The 24,063-nt window shown below is 41.2% G+C and overlaps 1 protein-coding gene across 1 annotated transcript in view; it reads right to left on the bottom strand.

Moving 5' to 3' along the window:
- Positions 1 to 20,781, bottom strand: part of mpped1 (metallophosphoesterase domain containing 1) — a 37,625-nt gene extending 16,844 nt beyond the window's left edge. The window contains exons 1-3 of the mRNA XM_036577641.1: positions 20,580 to 20,781; positions 19,176 to 19,357; positions 8,028 to 8,253 (exon numbers count right to left, since the gene is read on the bottom strand). Of these exons, the coding sequence (XP_036433534.1) occupies positions 8,028 to 8,253; positions 19,176 to 19,357; positions 20,580 to 20,758 (587 nt within the window). The 5' untranslated portion in view covers positions 20,759 to 20,781. The remainder of the gene's footprint in view (positions 1 to 8,027; positions 8,254 to 19,175; positions 19,358 to 20,579) is intronic.
- Positions 20,782 to 24,063: the final 3,282 nt, after the last annotated feature.

Below are 24,063 nucleotides of genomic sequence, written 5' to 3'. Positions count from 1 at the left end.
GAATGGAATATGTTGATGTAAAAATGACGATTTTACCGTGAGCATTAAAATAAACTAAATAACACGCAAGGCCTCTAGATATTTCCCTCAACAATGGCTTTTTTTGTCTCTTTGTGTATCTCTCCTCCTCTATATTTCAGGGGGACTTTAAGAGCACTGAGAGATGTGTGGGACTCATCCAGACACACTGCACACTACTAATGAGTTCCCACTGGAAGGGCTCAAACACATGCGTACGTTATAATTATGTTGCCAATACGTTAAAGTAGGTATTTAGTGGTACAGTATGGGTGTTGTGGTGGAGGAGGGTGAGAGGGTACAATACATCTGCCGTGGTAAACAGCTCTGGAGAGGAAGCTTCTTTGGGAATGAGGGAGAGGGAAAGAGGGACAATAGAAAAAAGTGAGAGGAAAGTGAGAGAAAAGGGGGTGTGTAGGGATTGAAGCAGAAAGGTAGGCAGGGAAGACGAGAGAGAAAGAGAGAGAGAGACAGACAGAGAACATGAAAAGGACAGGACGACTCCAGTACACTAACAGACTCAAATAATATTAACGCAGAGCGGGAATGTGTGAATACACGCACGCGTGTGCGTTCTTGATGTGAGTGCCAGGCCCCTCAAGTCTGAACTGTGAGGAGCAGGTGCAGAATAGCACCATCAGGAGTGTAGCACCATCACGATGTGTATGTGTCTGTAAGCTAGCTAGAAAAAGTGTCATATGGTGATGCTTGGAGCAACACAATGCTATTGCCTTCTGGGTGATAAGAGGGGAGGGAGGGTGAGAGGCCCAAGGGCCTTTGCAAGGAGGACTCAAGCCGTCTCTCAAAGCCAAGGATGCAGCAGAAGAAAGCTGAATTTCTTGGCCGTTACGTCACTCAAGCCTGTCCTGTTTTGTAGGAGCCTTCAATTGCGACCAAGAAAATCAAACTCAACTGGTTTTGAGCTCTGATGTATCTCTCCGGACCTTCCGTCACTCACCATCCCATACATGCAACGCAAAACCATCTGAAAAATGGCAGAAATAACTGCAAGTGGTGAGATGCTGCAGAACCAGAGTTGTAATGAAATGTAAATTTTAATGCAATGTCTTTAAGCGTAGGATTTAAACGTGTTGCACTGCTTACAGCAGTAAGCCATGATTTTACTGCTTTTAGGAAAAGTATGAAAAGATTAGCGTGTAATATTTAATGTGATCCATCACATGCTATATAGTGAACACAACATTTTGTTCTCCGAAGTCAAGACTTAGTAGGTTTAGGAACTCACTTGTGATAATCAAATGAGCCAATTGTCAAGGTAAGTACATATGTAGCAACAGATACACTTACTGTGCAATATTATGGATAACTGGGGAGCACTATTGAATTTGGAGATGGTGTTAAGTGTACACTGTTAGAGATATAAGTACTGTGCAGGTACATTTTCGTTCATCAAACTACAAACTGTGTAAATGTTCCCTCAAAGGTACAACAGTGGTTTTAAGGTCCAATGGTGTACCTTAAATAAGTTTATCCCAGCGGAAAATACACAAGTACATATTTGTATATTTTGATAATCTAATGCTTTAAAACAGAATAATAAAATAAAAAGCCTGGAGACAAGACAGGGTGTTTGGAGACGAGACGGGGTGTGCGGAGTTGATACAACTTCGAAAATGTAATTTCACTGGATTATGGTACAATTATGTTCTCTGAATAAAGGTACTGAGATGTACCCAGGGACAGTTTCGTACCTTTTTTCTGAGAGTGTATTTTTGTGGTGGTGTTGTAAGATGTGATTGATTGTTTGTGAAAGCTTCATTTGTCTCTTGTGTATGTGGGCATTTATGTAATGGAACTACTGTATATCTGTACTAGCAAGGTGTCTCCTACCTAAGACTGCAGCCTTCACTTTGAGACACACCTTTGATCATGGACGGTGCATCTGCACACATACATAGCTTAGTTAATGTACTTTTGCTACCAGACTTAGATGGGAACAAGTCACTGAGTTTTAATAAGCCTCAAGTCTCAATTCAAGTCTCATGTCAGTACAGGCACGTCTCAAATCAAGTCTTGAGTCTGAAGCAAGTCAGGGTGCATTCTTCAGCAAATTTAATGGTGTTGGTAATACAGCCTATATAGTAGTGTACGAAAGTAAGCTAAATCAAAGTTTTTCCCCAATTTTTAAGTTTTGTCATTTTTAATGCACTGAAATAATATTATAATGAAAATACATTTTCATGTGACACAACGACTCTAACACTCTAATTGTTAGTTTGTTTTGAATGTAGATGACAAACAAAAAAAAACAAAACAAAAAGCTGAACAAAGTTTAAAGAAAAAACAGTAAAATGATGGCGACATTCGCACTTTTTTCAACAGCCATTCAAAACATTCAAATAAAAAAAAAGCTCACTAACTTTTGTTTAATGTTACCTATCATGAAGAAAATTCTTATTATAAAAATTAACCTTTTACGTTCCAGGAGTTTAAATGCTGAGCAAAGACTTACTGATGCTCAATTTCACTTGTCTCCAGCTTACAGAGGCAAACTTGAATTCTCATTCATGTCTCACTTGTCTTCAGTAATATAATATTCAAAAGCATAACCATAGTAACAGACATTCAAATATATTTTAAATGCAGATCTGGCATGCCTACGCCAGGAAACGAGTGAATTTACATGAAAAGTAACTGACCGCTATCTCTAACTGTCTCTAAACCAGACACCTCTCCATGGTTCTTCCACTTTGAGTAACGAGTCTTTTTGAGTCATAAGGCCCAAGTCCAAGTGAAAGTCAGAGTCATACATGTTCAAGTAAAAGTTAAATTCCATTCTTTTTTGGTTTTGCTGAGTTGAGTCTAAAGTCAGCATATTCACGTCTCAAGTCTGACTCACAGCCAAGTCACACCTCTTCTACTAGAGAACTTTAAGTCAAGATATAAAATCTGCAAAGTCCAGTCTAATCCTCCTCTCTGCCTCAGTTCAAGCATCTTGTTGAAACTTCTGGTATGGTTTCCTTGGTGACCCACTTTAAATAATGCTTAAGACTGCTGCAATAGCACATTTCCAAATAATGATCAATTACCATAAGAAATGAGCAGCTTTCTGGGCAGATAAAGGCCCGTTCATATGATGGCTTGCATGTGTGTGTTAGCTGCACATCGAGATGAGAGTTTTTTCTCTTCTAATTGGCAGAACTCTTAGGCCACAATGATAATTGTCTCATATGCCATAATTTCTTTATCCTACATTGTGGACAGAGTATGAAGAAAAAAATGAGAGGGAGATTCTCTATTAATAGGGTGAGGCCATTGCACTGAGAGAAGGATGAAGAAAAGAGAAAAAGTGACGTGAGTTTGAGGGAAAGATGAAAGATGTTTGTGGGACGTAATGTGTGCACTACTAAATTCTGGTACTAATTCAGTCTGTAAAACTGCTGGACCTCTTTTTTTCTCCCTCTTTCTCTTTTCCATGGAGTGATAGTTGCCTTAGCAACCATGGCAAATCTTCCTTTTCTCAAACAGATGTCCCATTTAGTTCGAAATTAGAATGTGTAAAAACCCAGGAGACGCAAATTATTTCAAACTTCTCCGGGAGGAGGGAGAGAAGAAAGGAAGTGAAGAGAAAAGAAAGGAGTGGCAAGGGAGGTAGAGAGATGGGCAGAGAAAGAGAGAGAGAAAGGAAGCAAGTAAGGGAGATATAGGGGAGGGAGGGAGGAATGAAGAGGGGGAGAAGTCCATATTGCTTCTTCCATCAGCATAGGTGTGAAAGTGCCTTCGCTGTGGGCAGCTCTCACGCCAGTCTGACGCCAAGGCAAAGCCCAACAGCACCAGGCAGGCAGAGGGATCAGTTGCAGACAAGGAGCAAGAAAGAAGAATAAAGAAATAGATAAAGAGCGGTTTGTTTGAATGGCTGAGGTTATTTGCAGGGGTCGGGGGAGGTCTTCTACCTACACAGCAGACCATGCAGGAAACTCAAAGAAAGAAAGAAAGAAAGAAAGAAAGAAAAGGTGTAGAGGCTCATGAAGTCTACATTGTGTCAAAAATAATTATGCAATCTTTCTACAAAAATAAGTGCACTTAAAATGCTGCATGTCAGACCTTAAGTAGCAGCGTAGACGTAGAAGACGTAGAGCGGCAATCCTAATGTGCACATACACAGAGCGCCGAAAAGAAAAAGGAATGTAATCCCTTTAGACCATTTCATAGGTAAATTGAGGCGAAGTCCCTCTGAGGAAACCATTGCCGTGAGCATTCCCTCCTCCTCTAACTCTCTCTCCCCCCCTCGTTTCCTCTCCTCCCCCCTTTCCCACACAGTATGACTGACAGCACTATGGGGGGCCTCACAAAGAGCAGAACAGAACACAGAACACAATGTCAAAAATAATAAGAAAAATAAACAAGCAGATGCTCCAGTAACTTCTGGTCATTCATCCATTTTTTCATTTTGAAGGATACACTTTCCTCTGTGCATGTATGTGTGCATTTTGAGGGGCGTATGATAACATGGCTAGGGGGCGCTCCGAAGCCCAGCCCCCCCACAGCTGTTAATTGAGTGGGTCCTCCTGTGGCCAGCCCTACATAGCCAAAGTGGTCGTCTCTTTCCCTGAGGGAAGACCCAGTCGCCACCATGCTTATCTCTCTCCTCTCACCAAATCGAGCTCTGCATCAACCGGCACCTTAATTAATTCACCAAGGCACACAAGCAAGGTCAACCAGCGAAGCACACTACCCTCACATCCCCTCCAACTCGAAGGGCCTTCTCCACCTGATCATTAGGCATCTTTTCTACCTATCTTCCTCTCCTCCCCCCTCATCAGTCCCACCATCCAAACACAGAGATGTTCATTAGCGGCTGAGAGCGTGTGGCCTTCATCAGCGCAGAACAGCCATCAAACAAAAAAAAAAGAAAGACAAGTACACTGCCTCTGACACCAAAAGACAGGAAGAGGAGGATGGTCTTTCTTTCTTTCTTTCCTTTATTTAGTTTTTTTTTCCCATTCTGTCTTTCTTTTTTTGATGCGGTATTTTAATTGGGCCACTATAGAAGAGAAGCAAATCCTCAATAATTAAAAAATCTAATTACGGAGTCTTTTGCATCTCTAGCGTTAATTATTCCTCGTGGAGTCAGTGGGTAGCTAACATTTCTTCAATTTTCATTTTCATGAGGAAAAAAAAAAGCTTCTCCACCCCTCCTCTGCTCTATCTATCGCTCCCTGAGTAAGGGGTATGACAGCCACTGTTAGACATCAATAACACCAATCACAGTCATAGTTTGAAATAACAGTTACACACACAAACACGCAAACACACACATTAGGTGATTCAGTGAGCACACTGAGCTATAGGGTTCATCTGTCTTGGCCCAAAATTGGCACGTGCTGCGTTCAACCGCATTGGTGAGGCTCCTGCTGTGCGCAAAGCAGTTCAGCGCCCAGAGAGCTAGAGTGTGAGAGAAAGAAAGAGTGATAGAGGAAGAACCAAACAGGAGCAACTAACCAGCAATAAACTTTGACTGCTAATCTCCCTGATCCTCTTGCTGTTAAAACAATCAGCGCCAAGTTATGACCAACTCTACATTGCCCCACTACGCATGGTCAGTATGGAAATAACGCTACATTGGACTCAGTATTCTGCACCAAATCCACTCACTTGCACTGCATTTGCAATGCCTTCCCCATTAAAATGCTAAAAGCCACATTACCTCTATCATACCACTAAACATGCAGCAAGCAGCTTTTCTCTGCTGGTAACCCCCCATAGCGTACACAGGTTGTACGAATAGCACAATATCTCCACCCGCATGGTTTCTGAATGTGTCGCTTATGTCTGTTAGTAACTGTCTGCGTGCGTATGTGTGTGTGCATGTGGTTGATAGCATATGAGCATTAAGTGTGTGTGTGAAGCTCAGAGGCTCAGAGCAGTATGTAGTGTGGGTCCTACACATTGTTTGTACTTCACGCTTTCTGAAAGGGACAGCTATCCTTAATACTCCATCCACCCACACAGGCTTCAGCCTGTCTTTAGTCTCACTATCTCCCTCACACACACACACACACACACACACTCACACACACACCCACCGCTGAGCGGCCCTGCTTCTGTGGATCTCCGGATGACAAATGACTTGTAAACTTGCATTAGCGTCAGCAGAGCAGAAAAACACGCCACATGTTTCCCCCATGCTGTCCCTTTCATTCCAGAATCACCGCATGACAAATAGTCCGGATTTAGGGAAAAATGCAGTGTGCCAAGATCTCATTTAGCCCACTAAAGATGTGTGTGTGTTTGTATGAGGGATAGAGAGCATGCATCTACTACCACAAAGACCACTGTGACAAATTGGTATCACTGACCTCAGAGACTGCCAAAGGAAGGGACAAAAAGTGGTAGAGAGAGAGAGAGAGAGAGAGAGAGAGAGAGAGAGAGAGAGAGAACAGGACAGATGAAGCAGTAAAGCTGGTGAAGCTGCTATGGGCAGTGCTTGGTCCATCAGTAATCAAAAGTGAGAGGTGAGAGAGAAAGTGAAGAGAACAGAGGGAGTGAGGAATGGAATTCAGATTAGTGAACCTTTCGGCCTGATGGACAGATGAAGCGAGAGATGGAATTGCGGATGGGTGGATAAAGAAATGAACGTTGTCAAGGGAGCCGGAGTTGTAGTCGCTCAGATCAGAGGCGGCCATCACCCGCGGCAACACGGGACTCGGTCCATAAAGCCCTCTGCTTTAGCGGAACAGCATCGGCATGGTGAGGAGACTGGAGCTGTCCTGTCCCACAGAGGAGAAGCACGCCCAACTCCGAGTGACAGAAGGAGGGAAACGGATGAAGGGATGGTAGGATAGACTGATGGACAGAAAAGTAGAGAGAAGTGGAGAGAAGAGATGAAATGCGAGCACTAACTCTTTTCTTTCCCTCAGGCAGAGTACCATTACCACGCTTCAGCATCACTAATGTTTTATTAGGACTGCAGGCTGAACGTCACACACAGGCTACTTCTTGACACATTTGAGTGGATTAATATTAGATGGCTTTAATCTAGCTCATGGGTTGATGACTGTAGTAAATACCATCAGAGTGACAGTGATGCACGTACACATGTACTCACGCATGCACATGTGCACACATATACCATACACTTATCATGCTTGCTGTTTTTAGACTGTTTACCAGGTTTTTAGAATTATCAAAAGAACCTGCCTGTCACTAAACATATCCAAGGAAGGCTGCATACTGAGTGGCAAAAACACACCTATATAAAAGGGGCCATGGAAACTGTAAAACCAATTATCTGGCACTAGGGACCAACATATCCCACACTGGGCACAATACGCAGCCTCCAGGGCTTACCCAAAACACACCCTAAACACACCCACACGCACAAACTGACAGGCTCAAATACATTTGGCTTCTTTACTACTCATACTGCCATTGTACATGGTTGTGGCAAGTTCTCTTACAAGCATACACATTCCCTAAGTGGGAGGGAAGCAACACAATGAAGTGTGCGCCCGATAAGAAGGAAGCCTAGGACAAGGAGGGATGCCAGCAGAAGTGTTAACGAGAGAGAGAGAAAGGGGGAATTGGGAAGAGATGGAGCAAAAATAGAGGCGGACTTGAGGGGGAAGGGAACACAGAGCAACATATGGTGATGAACAGAGAAGGAGACTAAGAGACTGAAACAATCTTCCCACTTCCCACCCAGTTCCCCCTTCAACTTAACACTTCTGACACTGCTTAGAGTTTTGACACCAAGATTGTACATACTGCAATATTGTATTTCTTTTAATAGCAAACACATGGTATTAAATTCCTTTAGCATTCCAATGTATGATTACAGCATGTCTGCCACACTCATTATCAAAATATACCTGCAGTTATGCATTCATTTGTTGTTTTTACAAGCTATCTGGCAGGCATAGACAGGTCACAGGTGCCTGACACGACACACCCACCAAGCAATCTTGAATTTTGAGAGGGAAAAAGAGAAAGACACCAAGACAAAAAGAGAGCAAAAGAGACAGAGATAGATAGAGAGAAGCACTCACCATGGTGAGCCATAGATGCGGAAACCTCTGACAGTCACATCAGAGTCCTGCAGGTAGATGCAGTTGGTGAGCAGCGACTGCACATTCTCATAGTTCTCAGGCTTCAGCTTGGAGGCGGAGGGAAAGTAGTAGAAGTCCTGCTTTATCAGGTCGGCCATGAACTCCTGATCGAATGTCAGCTCATGGTTTCCGGCAATTACAATCTTTATTTCGTAGGGTAGAGTGCCTACAGAGGGAGGAAATGGAAGGATAAAAAAAAAGTTGTGCTTTTGCATTTGGTCACACTATAATACTCTAATATTTAAATGACGACCATGTTTAATTGCATGATCACAAAAAAAAAAAATATACAGTGCAATTTGGACAGCAACATTGTCTGATCACTTTTGTTATGCTGTGCTCTAGGACATTAGATTTGAAATTAAACACTATGACTTTAAATTGCTTAAATTTGATAGAATGTACATTTATACTGAGTGAAATATGTAAAAATAACAGCCCAATAACAGTATCGCTGCAATAGCACAGAGCTAATAAAAAGCCAAGGGTTGTAGAAATCTGTTGCTCTCATCATGAGGACCAATGAGGTGTCCTGTGTCAGTAAAGCAGACCATCATGAGGCTGATAAATCAGAATAAATCTCATCAGAGACAACCAAAACATCAGGCGTGTCAACGCCAGTATGGTTTACCGCAAGATACAACCCACTGGTAAGCCACAAGAACAGAAAAACAGATAACATCCTGCTAAAATGTAGATTAAAAAAACTTCTGGGAGTCTTATAGACATAGGCAAAAAAAAAAAAACTTGCACCAGAGTAATGGAATGATAAAAAGTACGGAAAAAAAGATGCTGCTGATGATCCAAAGCAATGATGGCATGGGCATGTATGCCTTGTTTATGATGGAAGCACACAGGATGATTTTGGAAGTGAATAGAAGCTGCTTGCTTACCAAATGCTTCCAAACTCACTGGAAAATGGGAGAAGTATGCATTCATGTCACAGGTTTCTTATCCAGCTCTCCTAATTTAGATGCAAATGTTCACAAACTAAAGCTGACATTCTGTATTTTAACCTCATAGTGATTGTTTCATTTTTAAAAGCATTATTCTTAAGCACAGAGCTAAAACAACAAATAGTCTGTCACTGGACTGCACTGTATACAATTATCCTACTTACAGCATAAATAAAGGTAACGGTGGGACAACAGTATAACTCTGGCTATATAAGCTAGACATGCTGTGCTGATATTTTTATCAAAAAAGATGCCAGATATCATTTGGTTGGCGGAATTAGCAACAATAAATCAAAAACCACCAGAGGAAAGGTAAAGGGGCTGCTGCTGAAATATTTATAAAGCAGCGCTGCAATTAATATGACACCTTATAATTTCTACATCAATAATAAACAAACATTAGTACACTTCATTCCATTTCTGTCTCCAATTTGTAAGCGTTCGCTAAAATATTCATATGCGGCAGGGAGCGGACCTGTCCACGCCTGCCAAACACACAGACAGTCTGTCCCCACAAATCTCCAATCCTCCCGCACACGCTCCCAGCAGTACTCCGAAATCGGCGGCAAAAAAAATTACGGCAAACATCTGGAGCGCTCCCTTTATTTGAAAAGTGTCATAAAAGAGACGAGATGCATCAGAAAGTGTCAGGTTTGGTATGTGAAGGAGAGTTCAATCACACCGTGTTTTGACAATTATGCAGTCAAGCGCGTCCCTGAAAAGCAGCAATTAAATTGAGGGCGGGAAAGATTGGGGAGGGGGGTGAGGATCTACTGAAATGACAGCATGCACAGTACACACACACGCGCACACACACACACACGCGCACACACTATGAAGTCTAACACATAAGGTGTGAGATATGAGTAATTTACCTGATGTTAACACACACGCACATTATATTCTACAGCTCCTCTAGAAATCTGCAGGGATAAGCACATTTGCGCTGTCACTACAAGCGGATCATAAAAGTCAGAGTCGGGGAGAATTGAGTGCGAGTTTGACTGCTCGACGGAGACACTCTCAGAGTTTTGCTCACGAGTCTGAGAGATTTAGAGCCACTGTTACAAAGGTAAAGCTCCACTGCCTTTAATGATACCTTACTATCTCCTTTTCTGCATTTTTGTCCTCATAATTGAACTTTCATTTTCTTGTCTCTTGGAACTTCCTATTTTTTCACTCTCCTGAGTGTGATTATTAAAGGCAGGTTCATAATGTTTCTGCTTCTGTTTTTACAGATGCTTTACATCACATTTGTTTACAACAGTAAGATATGGTTTACATTATGCTTATATTCGTAAGATACTTTTTTAGGTTGTTTTTTGTATATATACATATATACAAGAGCAACCTAATATACATATACAATTATTTCACCTGATATACACATACAATAATTTCACATTGTGCTCATGCTTAATTGCTACTGGTTTCACTGTGCATATTTGTGGAAATTTCTCATATTCGTCCGAGCTCGCCTTGCTCCTTCTCCTACAGATAAACGGCCCTGCTGCTTCTGAGGCCCGACACAGAAATACAGAGAAAAATCGTTGCTTCACAATGGAGTCATTCTCTTAGAAACACAAAGCAAAAATATAGTCTTTGGAAGCAATCAATCACGCAAATACAAAACGCCAGCGCAAGGGAGGAGGGGAAAGAGAGAGCCCGCTGCCTTTGTGATGGAAAGAGAAGGAAAAGGGGAGGAAGAGAAAGGAAAAAGATGCTTTGCTGGGCTCAAACGCCTAATCCGGACACGCAAATGACTGGATGTTGCCTGTTGTTATTAGCCTCCATCTTTCACACCCTTTTGTCTTTGATTTCAAAAGCCGCTTTCAAGCAACAAATAGTTTAAATTTCACTATGAATCTCCGCCGACAAAAGCTTCTGTTCTTTTCATGTACTTTCCGTTCAAAGGGAAGCAATTAAATAAAACGAATGCAAGTGCGCACATGCCCACACAGACATATATGTATGCACAAAGAATAGCATGTGCACATGGACACATGTACAATCTCTCTCTCCCACACACGGCTAGTAAACACAAACTCAGACCTCAAAGCACTATGTGTGTGTCTGTATGTGTGTGTGTGTGCGCATGGCGGGCCTGCCGAATCAGAGCTTTAGAGGTGTAGAGACCAGGAGGAAGCTTCCGGATCTAAGTGCTATTGTCCCTGTGTGTTCTGGTGGGTGGTCTCTGGCCTTTGATGGGGAAAATCCGCCAACCTCCAAATTCAGGGCTTGTTCGAAAGGATTACTGAGCTCTCACAGTGCGTGTGTGTGTGTGTGTGTGTGTGTGTGTGTGTGTGTGTGTGCGCAGCTTTTCCAGTAATGCACTAGACTTTCTCGCACAAAGCTTAGTCTTAGAAAAAAAGCATCAGGTAGAAACCATTTGGGGTTCTTTATCTTCCTTCTTCTTTATCTTTATATTTACAAGTACGGTCCTTTCAAAAAGGTTCTGCGGAAAAGTACCAAGGACTTATTACAGTGGATATAAACAGTCTACACACACTTACTGAAACTGCAGGATTGTGTGATGTAAATCCAGAAATCAAGATAAGGTCAAATATTTTTTCCCCTTTTCAATGTAACATTGCAGTTTTCTGACAGAGGCCAGCATGATTTGTGCCAACATCTTGACATTTGGAGCTAGTCATTATCCTATCTATCTTGACTAAACACCGTCCCAGCTGAAGAGAAGCAGCCCCAAAGCATGATTCTTCCACCACCATGCTTCACAACATCAGCCTTTGTCTCATCAAATGGTTTCAGGTGACTGAATGTATTTTTCACAAACTTTAGATGGCCTTAGCCGATCCTTTTCATTGACAAATGGCTTTAAATTGTCTGTTATGCAGAATATGGAGGATTGTTGCCACAAGAAAGGAGTGGCCAGTAGCTACCAGCTGTTTTATGTTGCTGCAGGCCTTGTGGTTGCCTGGTTGATTTTTTTTTCTTGTCCTGTCATCAACAGGATTTTCCTGATTATGGCAATGTCCCTGTGGTGCTACATTTTTCCACCTGTTCATAAGAGTCTTCACAGTGCTCTGTGGTACAGGTAATGCATTTGATATTCATTTACACCATTCACCTGATCTATACCTTTTAACAGTAAGATTCTGTAGATGTTTTGGCAGCTCCTCACCTCCACCTATTTGAGGTTACTCAAAATTATGTTGACATAATTTCGAATGTGATTTGTTAACTCTGAAAACATCTACAGCCCCTACTATAAAAAGTATGTACACCAGGGTACTTTAGGTTTTTATCTTCAATTGTTTTTTTTTATTTCTTTTTCTTTTAAATTCTGCTCTTTCCAAGATCTCATTAAAATGGAAATATATCTGACATGATTTCTGGCTTTACATCACAAAAACCTGAAATTTTAGTAAGAGTGTGTAGACTTTTTATATCCACAGTGTACTTGCACTAGTGGACTCTCCAAATCATAACACTGACAACATTCATGACAAAGCATGGGGACCTACTTTATTTATGTGTGCAATGACTGAGTACACACACAAAAAAAGCTTTTGCAGAAAAGGTCAGACATTTTGGAACTTAAAAATTCTAATTCTTCTACTTTTAATACTCTTTACAAAAACAGGACTATATGCCCATTCTGTACATGCTGTAAATCAATAAATCTGTCTTGAATGTTAAACCTAAGATGCAAGGCTTAATCTAGCTCTACATCTTTGCTACCAGTCCAAAGTTATACTCACACTAGGTCATATTTATGAAGTAAAAATCCACTAGGATCAGATTCCCCTTGTCTATAGAACTGTACTCTGTAGGATGTAGCAGGCACAAACTGATTCTATATCAGAACACAGCATTCAGATGAAAAAATGTGGGCATTGTGTCTGCAGTGTATTATAATCCGTGCATGCAGTAATTCACGTCATTGTGAAATATAAGAGACGCTGTGGACATGGTTTGTGTCTCTTTTCAGACTCCTTTAGGCTCTTTTCTCTCCTCTCTCTCTTCCTCCCCAGTGCCCCCTCACTCTTCCTCTTTTTCTCCCCACACATTATTCATGTGTCTTTTAGAAGATGTTTTAACAGAAGAAAATCTTTCTAATACAGCCCAAAATAGAAGTGCTGATTGATTCATTTCATTTTTTAGGTCAGGCACAGCCAGCAGTCTTCTGTCTAAGCCTGAGAGGCTGGGGACTGGATACAGGGCAGAGGCGGAGGATAGAGAGAGAGAGTTTAGTGTTAACATTGTGGTGGGCGCTATTTGCTGGACCAGCACAAGGCAGACATTTTTGACTATTTGTGATCTAGAAGCTCTTCTAACCTTATACTCCAGGGCAGACGGCACTTCATGTCCTTGGTTCCACTGCCAAGTAAAGCTTGGTTGCACTACATCTCTCTGTCCCTATGCCTTTCTTTCTCTTTTCTTCTCTCTAATCCATAATCCATATCCCCCTCAACAGGAAGCTGAGAGGAAGGAATAGAGCTCTACCTTACACACACTGCTAACACAGAAACACATACACAGATTATGTAGGTGTTTTCATGTGTTTTATCAAAGTTTAATGTAAACACACACACACACAAACAGTGTTATTCACTTGCTAAAAATAAACACTAAGATGAAAGAGGGAATGGGAATGAGACAAAAGTAAAAATGAAGAGTTTGAGCAAGGCAGATGGAGAGAGAGAGAGAGCCAAATCATTATTTTCCTCTTGTTGCAAACAGGCATGAGTTTGACATAGCAGAGGCATGCCTTTAGTTTTATAAGTGACCTGAGGCACCCGAGGAGCACAAACAAAGCTAAATCTCCCAAAACATATCTTTAAAACACATAAGAAATGAACACATTTCTGGGAATCAAGTATCCATGCTGTTGCTCTTTGTCAATTTAAGTCATAAAGCACTACCGTGCAGGAACAATTTCAGCTGAATACGGATGGTAACATCAGTGGCCAGTGTCATAATACTAATTTCACAATACACACTTGCACAATACACAAACTGTGTGCCCAAGCATTTTGTCTTTTGTGGCCAGAATATTTGTGGTGAGCAGAAAGCCAAAAAGACAAAATAACACACACACACACACAAACATATATATATATATATATATATATATATATATATATATATATATATATATATATATATATATATATATATATTATTTTTTTATTAAAAGGAGAATTAGAATTTAACATATTATACAGTTCTGTGCAAAATTTAGACCACTCCTCATTTATTTAATTCCAGCCAAAACAGCCAGTACGTGCAAGTTATTAATTTTTCAGCAGAATATGCAGAAAAACAGATATTTACCTGAAAATTACACAAAAACCTCAACAGAATTCATACATTTTTAGTATCTAATATTTAGTCAATCAGTATTAACAACTGCCAATCTTGCTTTTAGCTTTTTAAAGAAATCTGCAGGGATATTTTTATACCTCCAAAATTCAGTCTTAGAAGTTCGGCTTAGAAGTTCTTCAGTTAGACGTCATTTTATGCTTCTCACAATCCAAGTGTTTCCAATCACTTTCAGTGATGTTGAGATCTGGGCTCTGGAGTGGCCAGTCCATTGCTTTGACAACACCAGCAGCTTCTATGTTTGATCAGCAATTTTCTACTTTTTTTGTCTGTTTACTTTTCTCATCCACAGAATCTTAACAGCTACACATCCTTTCAGACACACAGCACTGAGTTGTCTTCTCACAGTTCGAAGAACAGACAGAAACAGAATTTTTTCTCTCTCTCTCTTGAACTCTCAAAGATGAACGTTTTAAGTACTATTTATCTGATGGGGTCAGTTTTAGCGGTCTAACGGGTCTTGCATGGTTGTTACCAGTTCCATTTTCTATGCATATTTTAGTTTGAACACTTCTCTATTTTTTGCACATACTTCACTTTCATTTTTCAATGTACAAGTGGATTACCTTGCGTTTAATCTCCTCAGAAATATCTCCTGATAAATAAATAATTTGTACATACTTGCCATTTTGACTGGAAATTTAACATATGAAGGGTGGTATCTGATTTTTGCAAGGTACTGAATACAGTAGAAAACTATGTTTGCTCTCTCACTGGGTGAGGGGGAGGGGGTAGGCTAACTTTAGACTAATCTATTCAGAGTAGATATCCAAAAAGATGTGCCTGAGGTTTGGTTGCAAGGCTCCTGCCACACATGCAAACCTAAACAAAAACAAATATACACATCAAGGACCAAAAACGTTGATTTGCTAAGATGTTTTGATAAAAAATAAAAAAAAAACTAATACTGAACACAGTCCATCTGTGAAGAGGAAAACTGCGAAAAACAGGTTTTGTACATGTGCGTGTAGTAGTAGGCACACACACACCACTTGCAAGACAAAATACAAAAACATAAAGTACAAGCACACATGAACAGACAGATGGAAAATGATTTGGCTCTTAAAGCTACTGCCACGTGAGATGCTGTTTTGTTTTCAATGTTAAAAGCTGTAAAGGGGTGTCAAGCTTCCTCGTTAATAACCCACAGCAAAACCTTCGGCAGAGTAAACCCCACACAGAGAAGAAACCGAACAGAGACGAAAAGCTTGAAGGAGGGAAGAGAGAACACATTAAAGTTTCATGATGGATTTCTCTCTATATAAAGACTAGAGAAAGAGCAAAGGGGCTCTGCACAACTGAGGAAAAAATGTGGGGTGGGGAGTGAAAGATATAAACTTTTCCCCCAGCTTTTTTTTCTTTTTTTACTACACACGCACCTTTCACTGCCCACATGGCTGTTGCATCATAAACGCAGGTGATCTATTATTCATAATGTGGACAGGACAGAACAAGACAGACAGACTACTGCAATCCTCCACCACAAGAGAGAGAGAAAGGGAGAGAGAGAAACAGACAGATAAGACAGAGTGTGACTCTGATTATACCCCTAACTTCAGTATTTCTCCCTTGACGTACTCTCCCTGTCCCTACAGTGAGAGCCGTATTTAACTAGAACACTGGGGTGCAGCACATCCAGAGCTTTCCTTACACTTCAGTCTACATGCACCCAATATGCCTGACTGAGGGGAACTGACAAGAGCTGACAATCACACACAGAAATGTACGCAGCCTTTAAATCAGCAACTCTGGGCTGTATAGGTTGGATCAGTCACTGCAAGGCTCATCCAGGACTACCTAACCATAACCACAGCCATGAGTGATAACATGATGCTGCTACTTACAATACCACTATGCAACTATTAACTATTGAAAACAATATAGATGTCCACTGGATGTTCCATGTTGCTGTTAACTTACAGCACCTTCTCATGCATTACATTACTTGATACTGGCAGATTCTTCTAGACACTTGTAAGGAAGAATTCTGGGGCAAACATATAGTATAAGACAAACTGAAAAACATAAAAAGCTAAACATCTAACTCAGCAGCCTTTTTTACTGCAGTGCTCTGTGATAAATCACATGAAATAGAATGCAAAGTAAGTGCTGCATGTCCTGAATGCTAATATTACTGACACTTGTTCTTCAGGGCCCTTGTTACACTTCATTAGCATTTGATAAATTATTCTTAGAGGAGAAAATAGTAATTGATTCAATTCAATTCAAAATTTATTTGTATAGCACTTTTTTTTTCCAATGGCCTTTGTCACAAAGCAGCTTTACAGAAATCTCGGGCCAGGTCCCCAGTGAGCAAGCCGAAAGCGACTTTTCTGAGAGTGAGATTAGGAAACCTTGAGAGAAACCAAGACTCAAAAGGGGAACATCCTCCCCTGGTCGACGCCGGATAGCAAAAGAGTAACACAACAAAACAATAAGTGCTATGCAATAGTGAATAAGGAATGACTAATCTGTGTACAGTAATAAACGATGAGAAAAAAAACAAAGTGAACTTAATCAAAAAGGTTAAAAAAAGACAATGAATATTAAATCTGATTCTGTGATTGGCATGAAACACAGAAGGGTGAACAGGTAAGAAAGTCAGTATAGTTAGAAATAGGTGTACAAAGTCAGTAAATTAGTAGTTTTAGTTAAAGTTTATGCAGGAGTCAGCTGACACCAGCCCAACAGCCCCCAAAAGGGGAAGAAATGATGGACTCTTCATCTATATTCTTCTATTATAACCTCTCACAATCGATGGATGTTGAATGGCTTCCATCTTTACATTTCGCCACTGTCTGATTTCACTACATTGTGACAGAGGAAATGGTGGTGATTTTGGACAATCAGATATCAAGGCAACTTACAGTTTTGAAATCATACAAATTAAATCCCCCCTAAATCGACTTTAGGCTTTACAGATGACCACACTACTGCTCTACCTTATTTTAAAGCCAAGATGAGCTTGAATAGGATTCATATTAGGATTTATATTCTTATTTGTCCCTAAGCATGAGGTAAAGCTTAGGTATTCAAGCTTATCAAGCCAAAGGAGTTCTGGTTTGTGTCTTTACACCCAGCAAGCCAGACAAAGACAGAGGCAAGAGGACAATATATCAGAGAGAAGAATAATCAAAGAGATTATGAAGTAAAAAATAACAGAGGAAAGAGAGATCAGGAATGTATAAGTTTTTACAGAATTACCATACATAATTCCATGTGTGCACATGTGTGTGAGAGAGAGAGCAGGAGAGTGCGCGTTTCTTATGAAGTATTGCGAAGTAAAAAGTAAATCACATCTCTGAGGGCTGAAGCTAGATAAAGAAAGCAGCATGTGTGCCGCACATTCTCTTTCACACACATGCAGAAACAGATACACACAGAGAGATGAGGAAAAGAGCCGAGCCATAAATATTTATATAAAGACAAACGCAAGAACAGAACCCCAGGAAGACCCGTCAAAGAGAAAAATAGAGGGAAAAGGCAGGGACAGGAGAGGACGCGTCGCAGGGAGCGAGACGAGGAAAGATGAGAGTGAGCGAGGAAGAGAGAGAAAAGAGTGAGCGTTCTCTGTTGTCTGGGCGAACTGCAGGCTTTTTCTGGCCCTCTCTTATCTGCCTGCCGGTGTCTCCTGCACCCCACTGCCTAGCCTTAGGGGGCTGAGCCTCCATCCATCCATCCCTCTGACTCCATCCCTCCATCCTCTACTCTTCATCCTTTCCCCCTGAAAAACTACCTTTCCTTTCTTTCATCCTCTTTGTCTCATCGAGTTTATATGTAGCCTTTCCCCTACTTCTTAATCTGCACACAGAGCTGAGACAGCCAAGCAGCTTCGCCAAAAAACATACAGCAAAACTGACGCATCAGTAACAGCCTCACCACGGTGGAAATTGGGGCCCCTGTAAATCAAGCATTGCATTTTTTATAATCTAATTATTAAAAAGGTCACAAGTGTTCATGGCTAATTTGAGTTCAGTCAAAGAGAAAATACAATGCAACATTAAAAATGTTATTTTTCAAGATAGATTACTTTGAAATCAAATGGTCTGAAATAAACTAATCATTTGTTCTTCTTTGGATCAAGACAGAGAGACCCACTGATGGTCACTTAAAGGGGAATCCCACCAATTTTTCAAGACTGTTGCATCATTAAATTGCTAAGATGTAAACAGTCATTCAGAGTGATGTGATGTGAAATGCTGTGTTCTAGAGAAATGAATCAAGCCACAACTGTTCACAGTGGTGGTGATAGAAACCAGACATCCAAAGCATTCAAAGCCTCTGAAAGCTACCTCACAGAAAGTCACTGTACTATATGGTTATGAATACAATGCCTAATACCTAAAAAACTGATTTATGATAAGTTTGGCTTAAAACACAGGTTTATATTGTCAAATATTCTGATGATGGAGAGGTGCACGCATGGTGTTATGAGGCAAAATATTCCCCAAAGAAACTTCTTTTTTCAGATTTACCACTATTTTACCATCATCAACATTACATATAAAACTCATTGTAAAAAAACATCAGAGTGGGTTAATTTTTCTACAACGCACCATTTCTCATCAAATCACTTTTTAAATCTTAACGACCAAACTATGCAGAAGTTCTGAAAAACTGGTGGAATTTCCATTTTCTCCCTTTGTCTCCTAGTCTTTTCCATAAACACTATGAAGTCTTTTCTATCATTTTCCCATAGAAAGATGAAACAGTTGAATGTTTTACTAAGTGGTGAAAGTAAACGTAAGAGTGAATATGAGTACATGTTAAAGAGTCCTGTCCTCACCAAGCCAGTCGTTGAATTTCTTGACCTCGCTGGGCAGACCAAGCTCTGTGAAGTCTCCAGCATGCAGTAAAACGTCACCGTACGGCATCTGAATGGTGTCTGTGCGCGAGTGTGTGTCCGAGATACACACAAAGCGAGTGTAGCCAGGGGGCTTAGGGGTGTCATGTGGCAATGGATCAACCCTGAGAGAAAGCGAAAGAGTGAAATAGACAGAGAGAAAGAGAGTTTATGAAGAAATAAGAGTTAAATTAAGTTCTCTGGAGGCTTGAATAGTTGCAAAGGCAGCGGCATGTTTCTAGGGGAGAGGGGGAGACTTTTGAATAACAGTGGCCCACTTTAGAGCAACTGCTGCTGGGTCAGCCTACCTGCACCACACACATACACGCACACATAATAAAGGCAGGAAAGTAATGATAAGAAAATGTTCACTGCACAAATTGCAATGAACACAGACAAACGCAGACCGCACATGACTGTAGTTTTGATCAGAGAACACTCAGCAGAAGTTTCTGATGTTTGTTAAGAGTGCTTATTTGTTTATACCACTGTTATAACTATATATGATCTGAGGCAGTTAGCATAAATGAGCATTAACAACCATAAACAACAAAACTGAGAAAATAGCAAAATAATTAATTGTGCACAGTAAAAGCATTCATTAGTACACATGAATCCTGTCACGATAAATCAATGTTAGCTGTGGTTATGGGTCATTGGGAGCACTAAGTGGTGCACTGGCCAGCTGAGCATTTATGTGGTCATGTGATAGAGCGAAGCATTGATATAATAACTATTTGCGTCCAATAGTTTAGGAATAACACACTAGTAAGCCTTCTGGGTATTATGATTGAGATCATTAAGCTGAAATGTGGGGGAAAAAACAGGCAGAAATAACACAGAAAACACAAAGCCCTAAATTGCACCAGATGCAAGCACACATAATACATTTCTCCCTCACATGAACAAATAGGTTGATCTGTATGAAAACAGAAAAAAAAGACAGTGAAGAAAAGCATAAAAATTGTTCAGGGATAACGAAAGAGATGAGGAAATGAATGCACGCAACAGTAAAAAAAATCAAAAAGCAAAAAAAGGACACACACACTCACACTTCTACAAATCAGATGAGCACAAAACCACAGAGGCGCAAATTATAAATGTGTATAAACACCGCCTTAACAAAACCTTACATCTCTGAAATGGAAACGCTGCAGGTAAGTAAAAACCTCAAATGTAAACTAATGTGAAATTTCATTCCAAGCAAATATGGACCATATTTATCCCTATCAGTCCCTTTATCATTTCACACATGCATCTGAAAAGTGCAGCTGCTGTTTTCAGATGCAGTGAAAAAACATCAAAACATGTTTTGAGAATTTCATACGACATGTATGAGAGTCTTACATGTGAACATGGGGCGGCTGGAAGCGTCCCTGGTTGATGTTGTAGAAGGTGAAGGCTTGAGTGGGGTTGGCGCTGTACTCATCCACTTCCACCACTCCTCTCACTCCTCTCTGAGTCTGCTGCTGCTGCCGCCGTGCAGCCATGATCTCCGACAGCGTGAACGCCATGGCAGCACACATACACACTCACACCCACACCCACACACACACAAACACACAAGCAAACGCTCACTCAGCTCCTTGCAGGCTGGGTGTAGGTGTGGGTGAGCGGAGATGGGATTCAGAGCCAAGAAGCAGATCAGTCTGGGTGTTCAGCGGCTGCCCCACCGCACTGCCTCTCTGCTGGGACAGGGAACCTGCATGATGATCCGCTTCTGTTCCAGTGGGAGAACTGCAGCACCTGGAATGCAGAACAGCGTGTCAGATTTTTATAACTTCTAAAAAAAGAGTCTAAAAGAGAGAAAAAGGATATTGTGAAAAGCTGAACTGGACAAGGTTGCGATGTTGACATGACACTGAGAGACACAGTGGATGACAGCACATTTCCTGGGCAACGAAATGTGACATCCCACACAAGGCCATGGTAACCGAATGTCACATTTTCTACACATGACAATAGAGCTCCTACACTTCCCGAACTATGGCTGAAGGCTCTCCACCGCAGTAAGAAAGAGAAAATTGTAGTTTGAAAAGGCGTGCATTCTTTCTTCACATCTTATTCAGTCATTCTACACTCAGGAAACTGGAAAACCTGAGAAAATATGATGTTGTAAGGTCTGTAGAAAAGTGTGTAAAGAGGGTATTGTATTCTGGGAGTCAATGGAAAGCATTCTTCTGACAGCAGACGAGTTTACCACGGTGTAATTCTGAATAATAAAAAAAAATCTTTAACATTTTTGTCAGTAAAAGAAGGAATTCAAACAATCCATCTTTAGTTTTTTTTTTGGATAGAAATTATGGTAGAAACGTCCAAGTTTATATATCATTCAACAGTTTAGGCTACTTGTTAGTTTAATATTTTCATTTCAATAGCATTGCCCAAAATAGCCCTGCTGAAAAAGGACTTTTAGAAACCATTTGGATTAAAACATAACATAACCAAGACCTCTAGTTTCTTGTACAACACCTTTAGACCCCATTAGGAAACCATCAAATGCATTTAGGATCAGCCACTGATCACCTGTTAAACCATTAAGATCCTTTACATTGTGAAATCAACATATTAAAAAAGCCAAAACACATTACAAAACCATCATTAAAGAACAGAAACACATTTTTTTCTGTTTTTGTCTTTCACCAGGGAGTCAACAGAATCTGACTATAAATCACTGAGGAGACGTGCTAACTGCACTGAAGTGTGGCCAAAGCTGATAAACGTGCGAAAAAACGGATAAAAGTGAAGCTGAAGTTAGCTTCTTGTTCGAATTTTCCCGTTCCACCTTAAATGGTGCAGCAGTTACACTGCAGCGCGCGGCTCTAGAAACGTAACTGCTGCACCATTTAAGGTGGAACGGGAAAATTCGAACAAGAAGCTGGCGATTCGAAAGCCAACTTCAGCCTCGTTCCGACCGAAACTCTGACAACATTTGTCTGGAGGAAAATTCGTACCGTGAATCCATTTTCGCCGTAGCTAACTAACAAGCGTGTCGGCTGCCTGTCGTCAACACAGCTAACGTTAGCTAACACGCTTAACCGCGATTACGGACAGGTCGGCCTGCCTCAGACCCCACCGGAGGCTCGGTTCAGCTGTCAGTGTGCCCCCTACACATGCGTGCCAACAGCGGGTGATGTGTGGAGTCCGTGTCCGCGGCGGAGTGTCACATACCCGGGGCTGGAGAAGCTGGAAGAGCCGCTGAAGTCCCGCAGAGCCGTTTGGTCGAAGAGAAAAACGACGGTTGGAGTTTAAACGCGTGGAAGATTCCAAACGGGCGAAGCGCGCGCTGGACTATTTGAAGTTGAGCTGAAAGGCGCGTAGAACGAGCGTGTGTGTGTGTGTGTGTGTGTGAGGCTCCCGCGCTCAGACACTCCCCCTTCGCTCCAGTCCTCCGTCTCTGGATCTTTCCACCATCAGACTGATGGAATAGAGGACGAAAAAAGCGAGGGACAGGCGGCTTCTCCCCCACCCTGAATCTCCTCCCCGCCGGACAGAGCCACATTTACATGCTCCCGCTCTCCAAACCACTTGGCCAGAGTAACAAAGGCCTCAGCTCTATTAGTTATAAATTTACTCCTAAATAACTCCGCTTAGTGTTCAATTAAAACTAATGTGAACACTAATAACCACCCTGCTAAAAAAGACCATTAGAAACTCGATGGTTTTGCCGTCTAATGCCCAGACAGCAGACAGTTTTGGGCCGATTCTGGCTTCCCTGTGAGTGTTGGTTGATTACCGGGTAGGTAGGGCCATATCCTGGACAGCTTCATACCGTTTTGCCTTGTGTATACATTTGTGGGACAATTCTGGCATGAATATTGTGGACCAACAACATAGTTGGGCCAGATTGGGACCAGATTTGGGCCATGTCCTTTAGTTCTAGTCACTTTACAGTGTGTGGGCTGGATCTGGGCCGAGGACCCAGACGTATACTGGGCCAGAACAAACCAAGGATGTGGCCCACAAGTGAGCCAGACAAATTTTGCTAACTGGGTGGGAATTGGCTTAATGACCACCATCACAGACCACTCGTTTCCGAATAGTTTACCATTAGATCCCATTAGAAAACTATAAAATGCAAAATGAATCAATTCCAGAATATCTGTTAAACCATTAGACTCCTTTACACTTCGGTATCAACCCATCAGGTAACAGGAAATACCACTATGTGTCAATAGGAGGCCGTCAGGAGAAAACAATAGAAACTTTCAGTGGGTTCTATAGTTTTTTCAGCATGGCAGCATGACCTGGTCACCAGCAAAGCCAGCATATGTCGTGTTTTGGATGCCGGTATGCTGGTCAAGAAGCATGACTGTGCTGGGTGACCAGCTAAATCAGCACCAGACCAGCATGAATCAGCTGAGACCAGCTTAGACCAGCCTAGGTCTGTGTTGTTTATGCTGTCTTCTCAGGAGTAATACCTCGTAATATTTGGAATCTGCTCCACCTGTACACTCTTAAAGATGGTTCTTCAAGGGTTCTTTAGTAAAGACAATGCACCTAATTCTCCTCAATGATTCTATATAGAACCATGAACCCCCATAGAACTTGTTGCATGCTTAAAAGGTTCCTTGCCTCATGAAATGGTTGTTCAGATTGATGGAGAATGTGTTGTATATGGTTCTGTATAGAACCTTTTGAAAACGGTTCTAGATAGCACTGAAAAGCATTCTGCTATTTTTACGATATCAAACTTATAACAACAAAGGAGTCCTTTTTGGTGCTCTATAGAACCATTTTCAAAAAGGTTTCTATATAGAACAATATACAACACATTCTCCATCAATCTGCAGAACCATTTCATGATGCAAAGAACCATTCAAGGATGCAA

The sequence above is a fragment of the Colossoma macropomum genome, unplaced genomic scaffold (assembly GCF_904425465.1).
Source record: "Colossoma macropomum unplaced genomic scaffold, Colossoma_macropomum, whole genome shotgun sequence".
NCBI lineage: Eukaryota > Metazoa > Chordata > Actinopteri > Characiformes > Serrasalmidae > Colossoma > Colossoma macropomum.
This window is presented reverse-complemented; position numbering and strand designations above follow the sequence as displayed.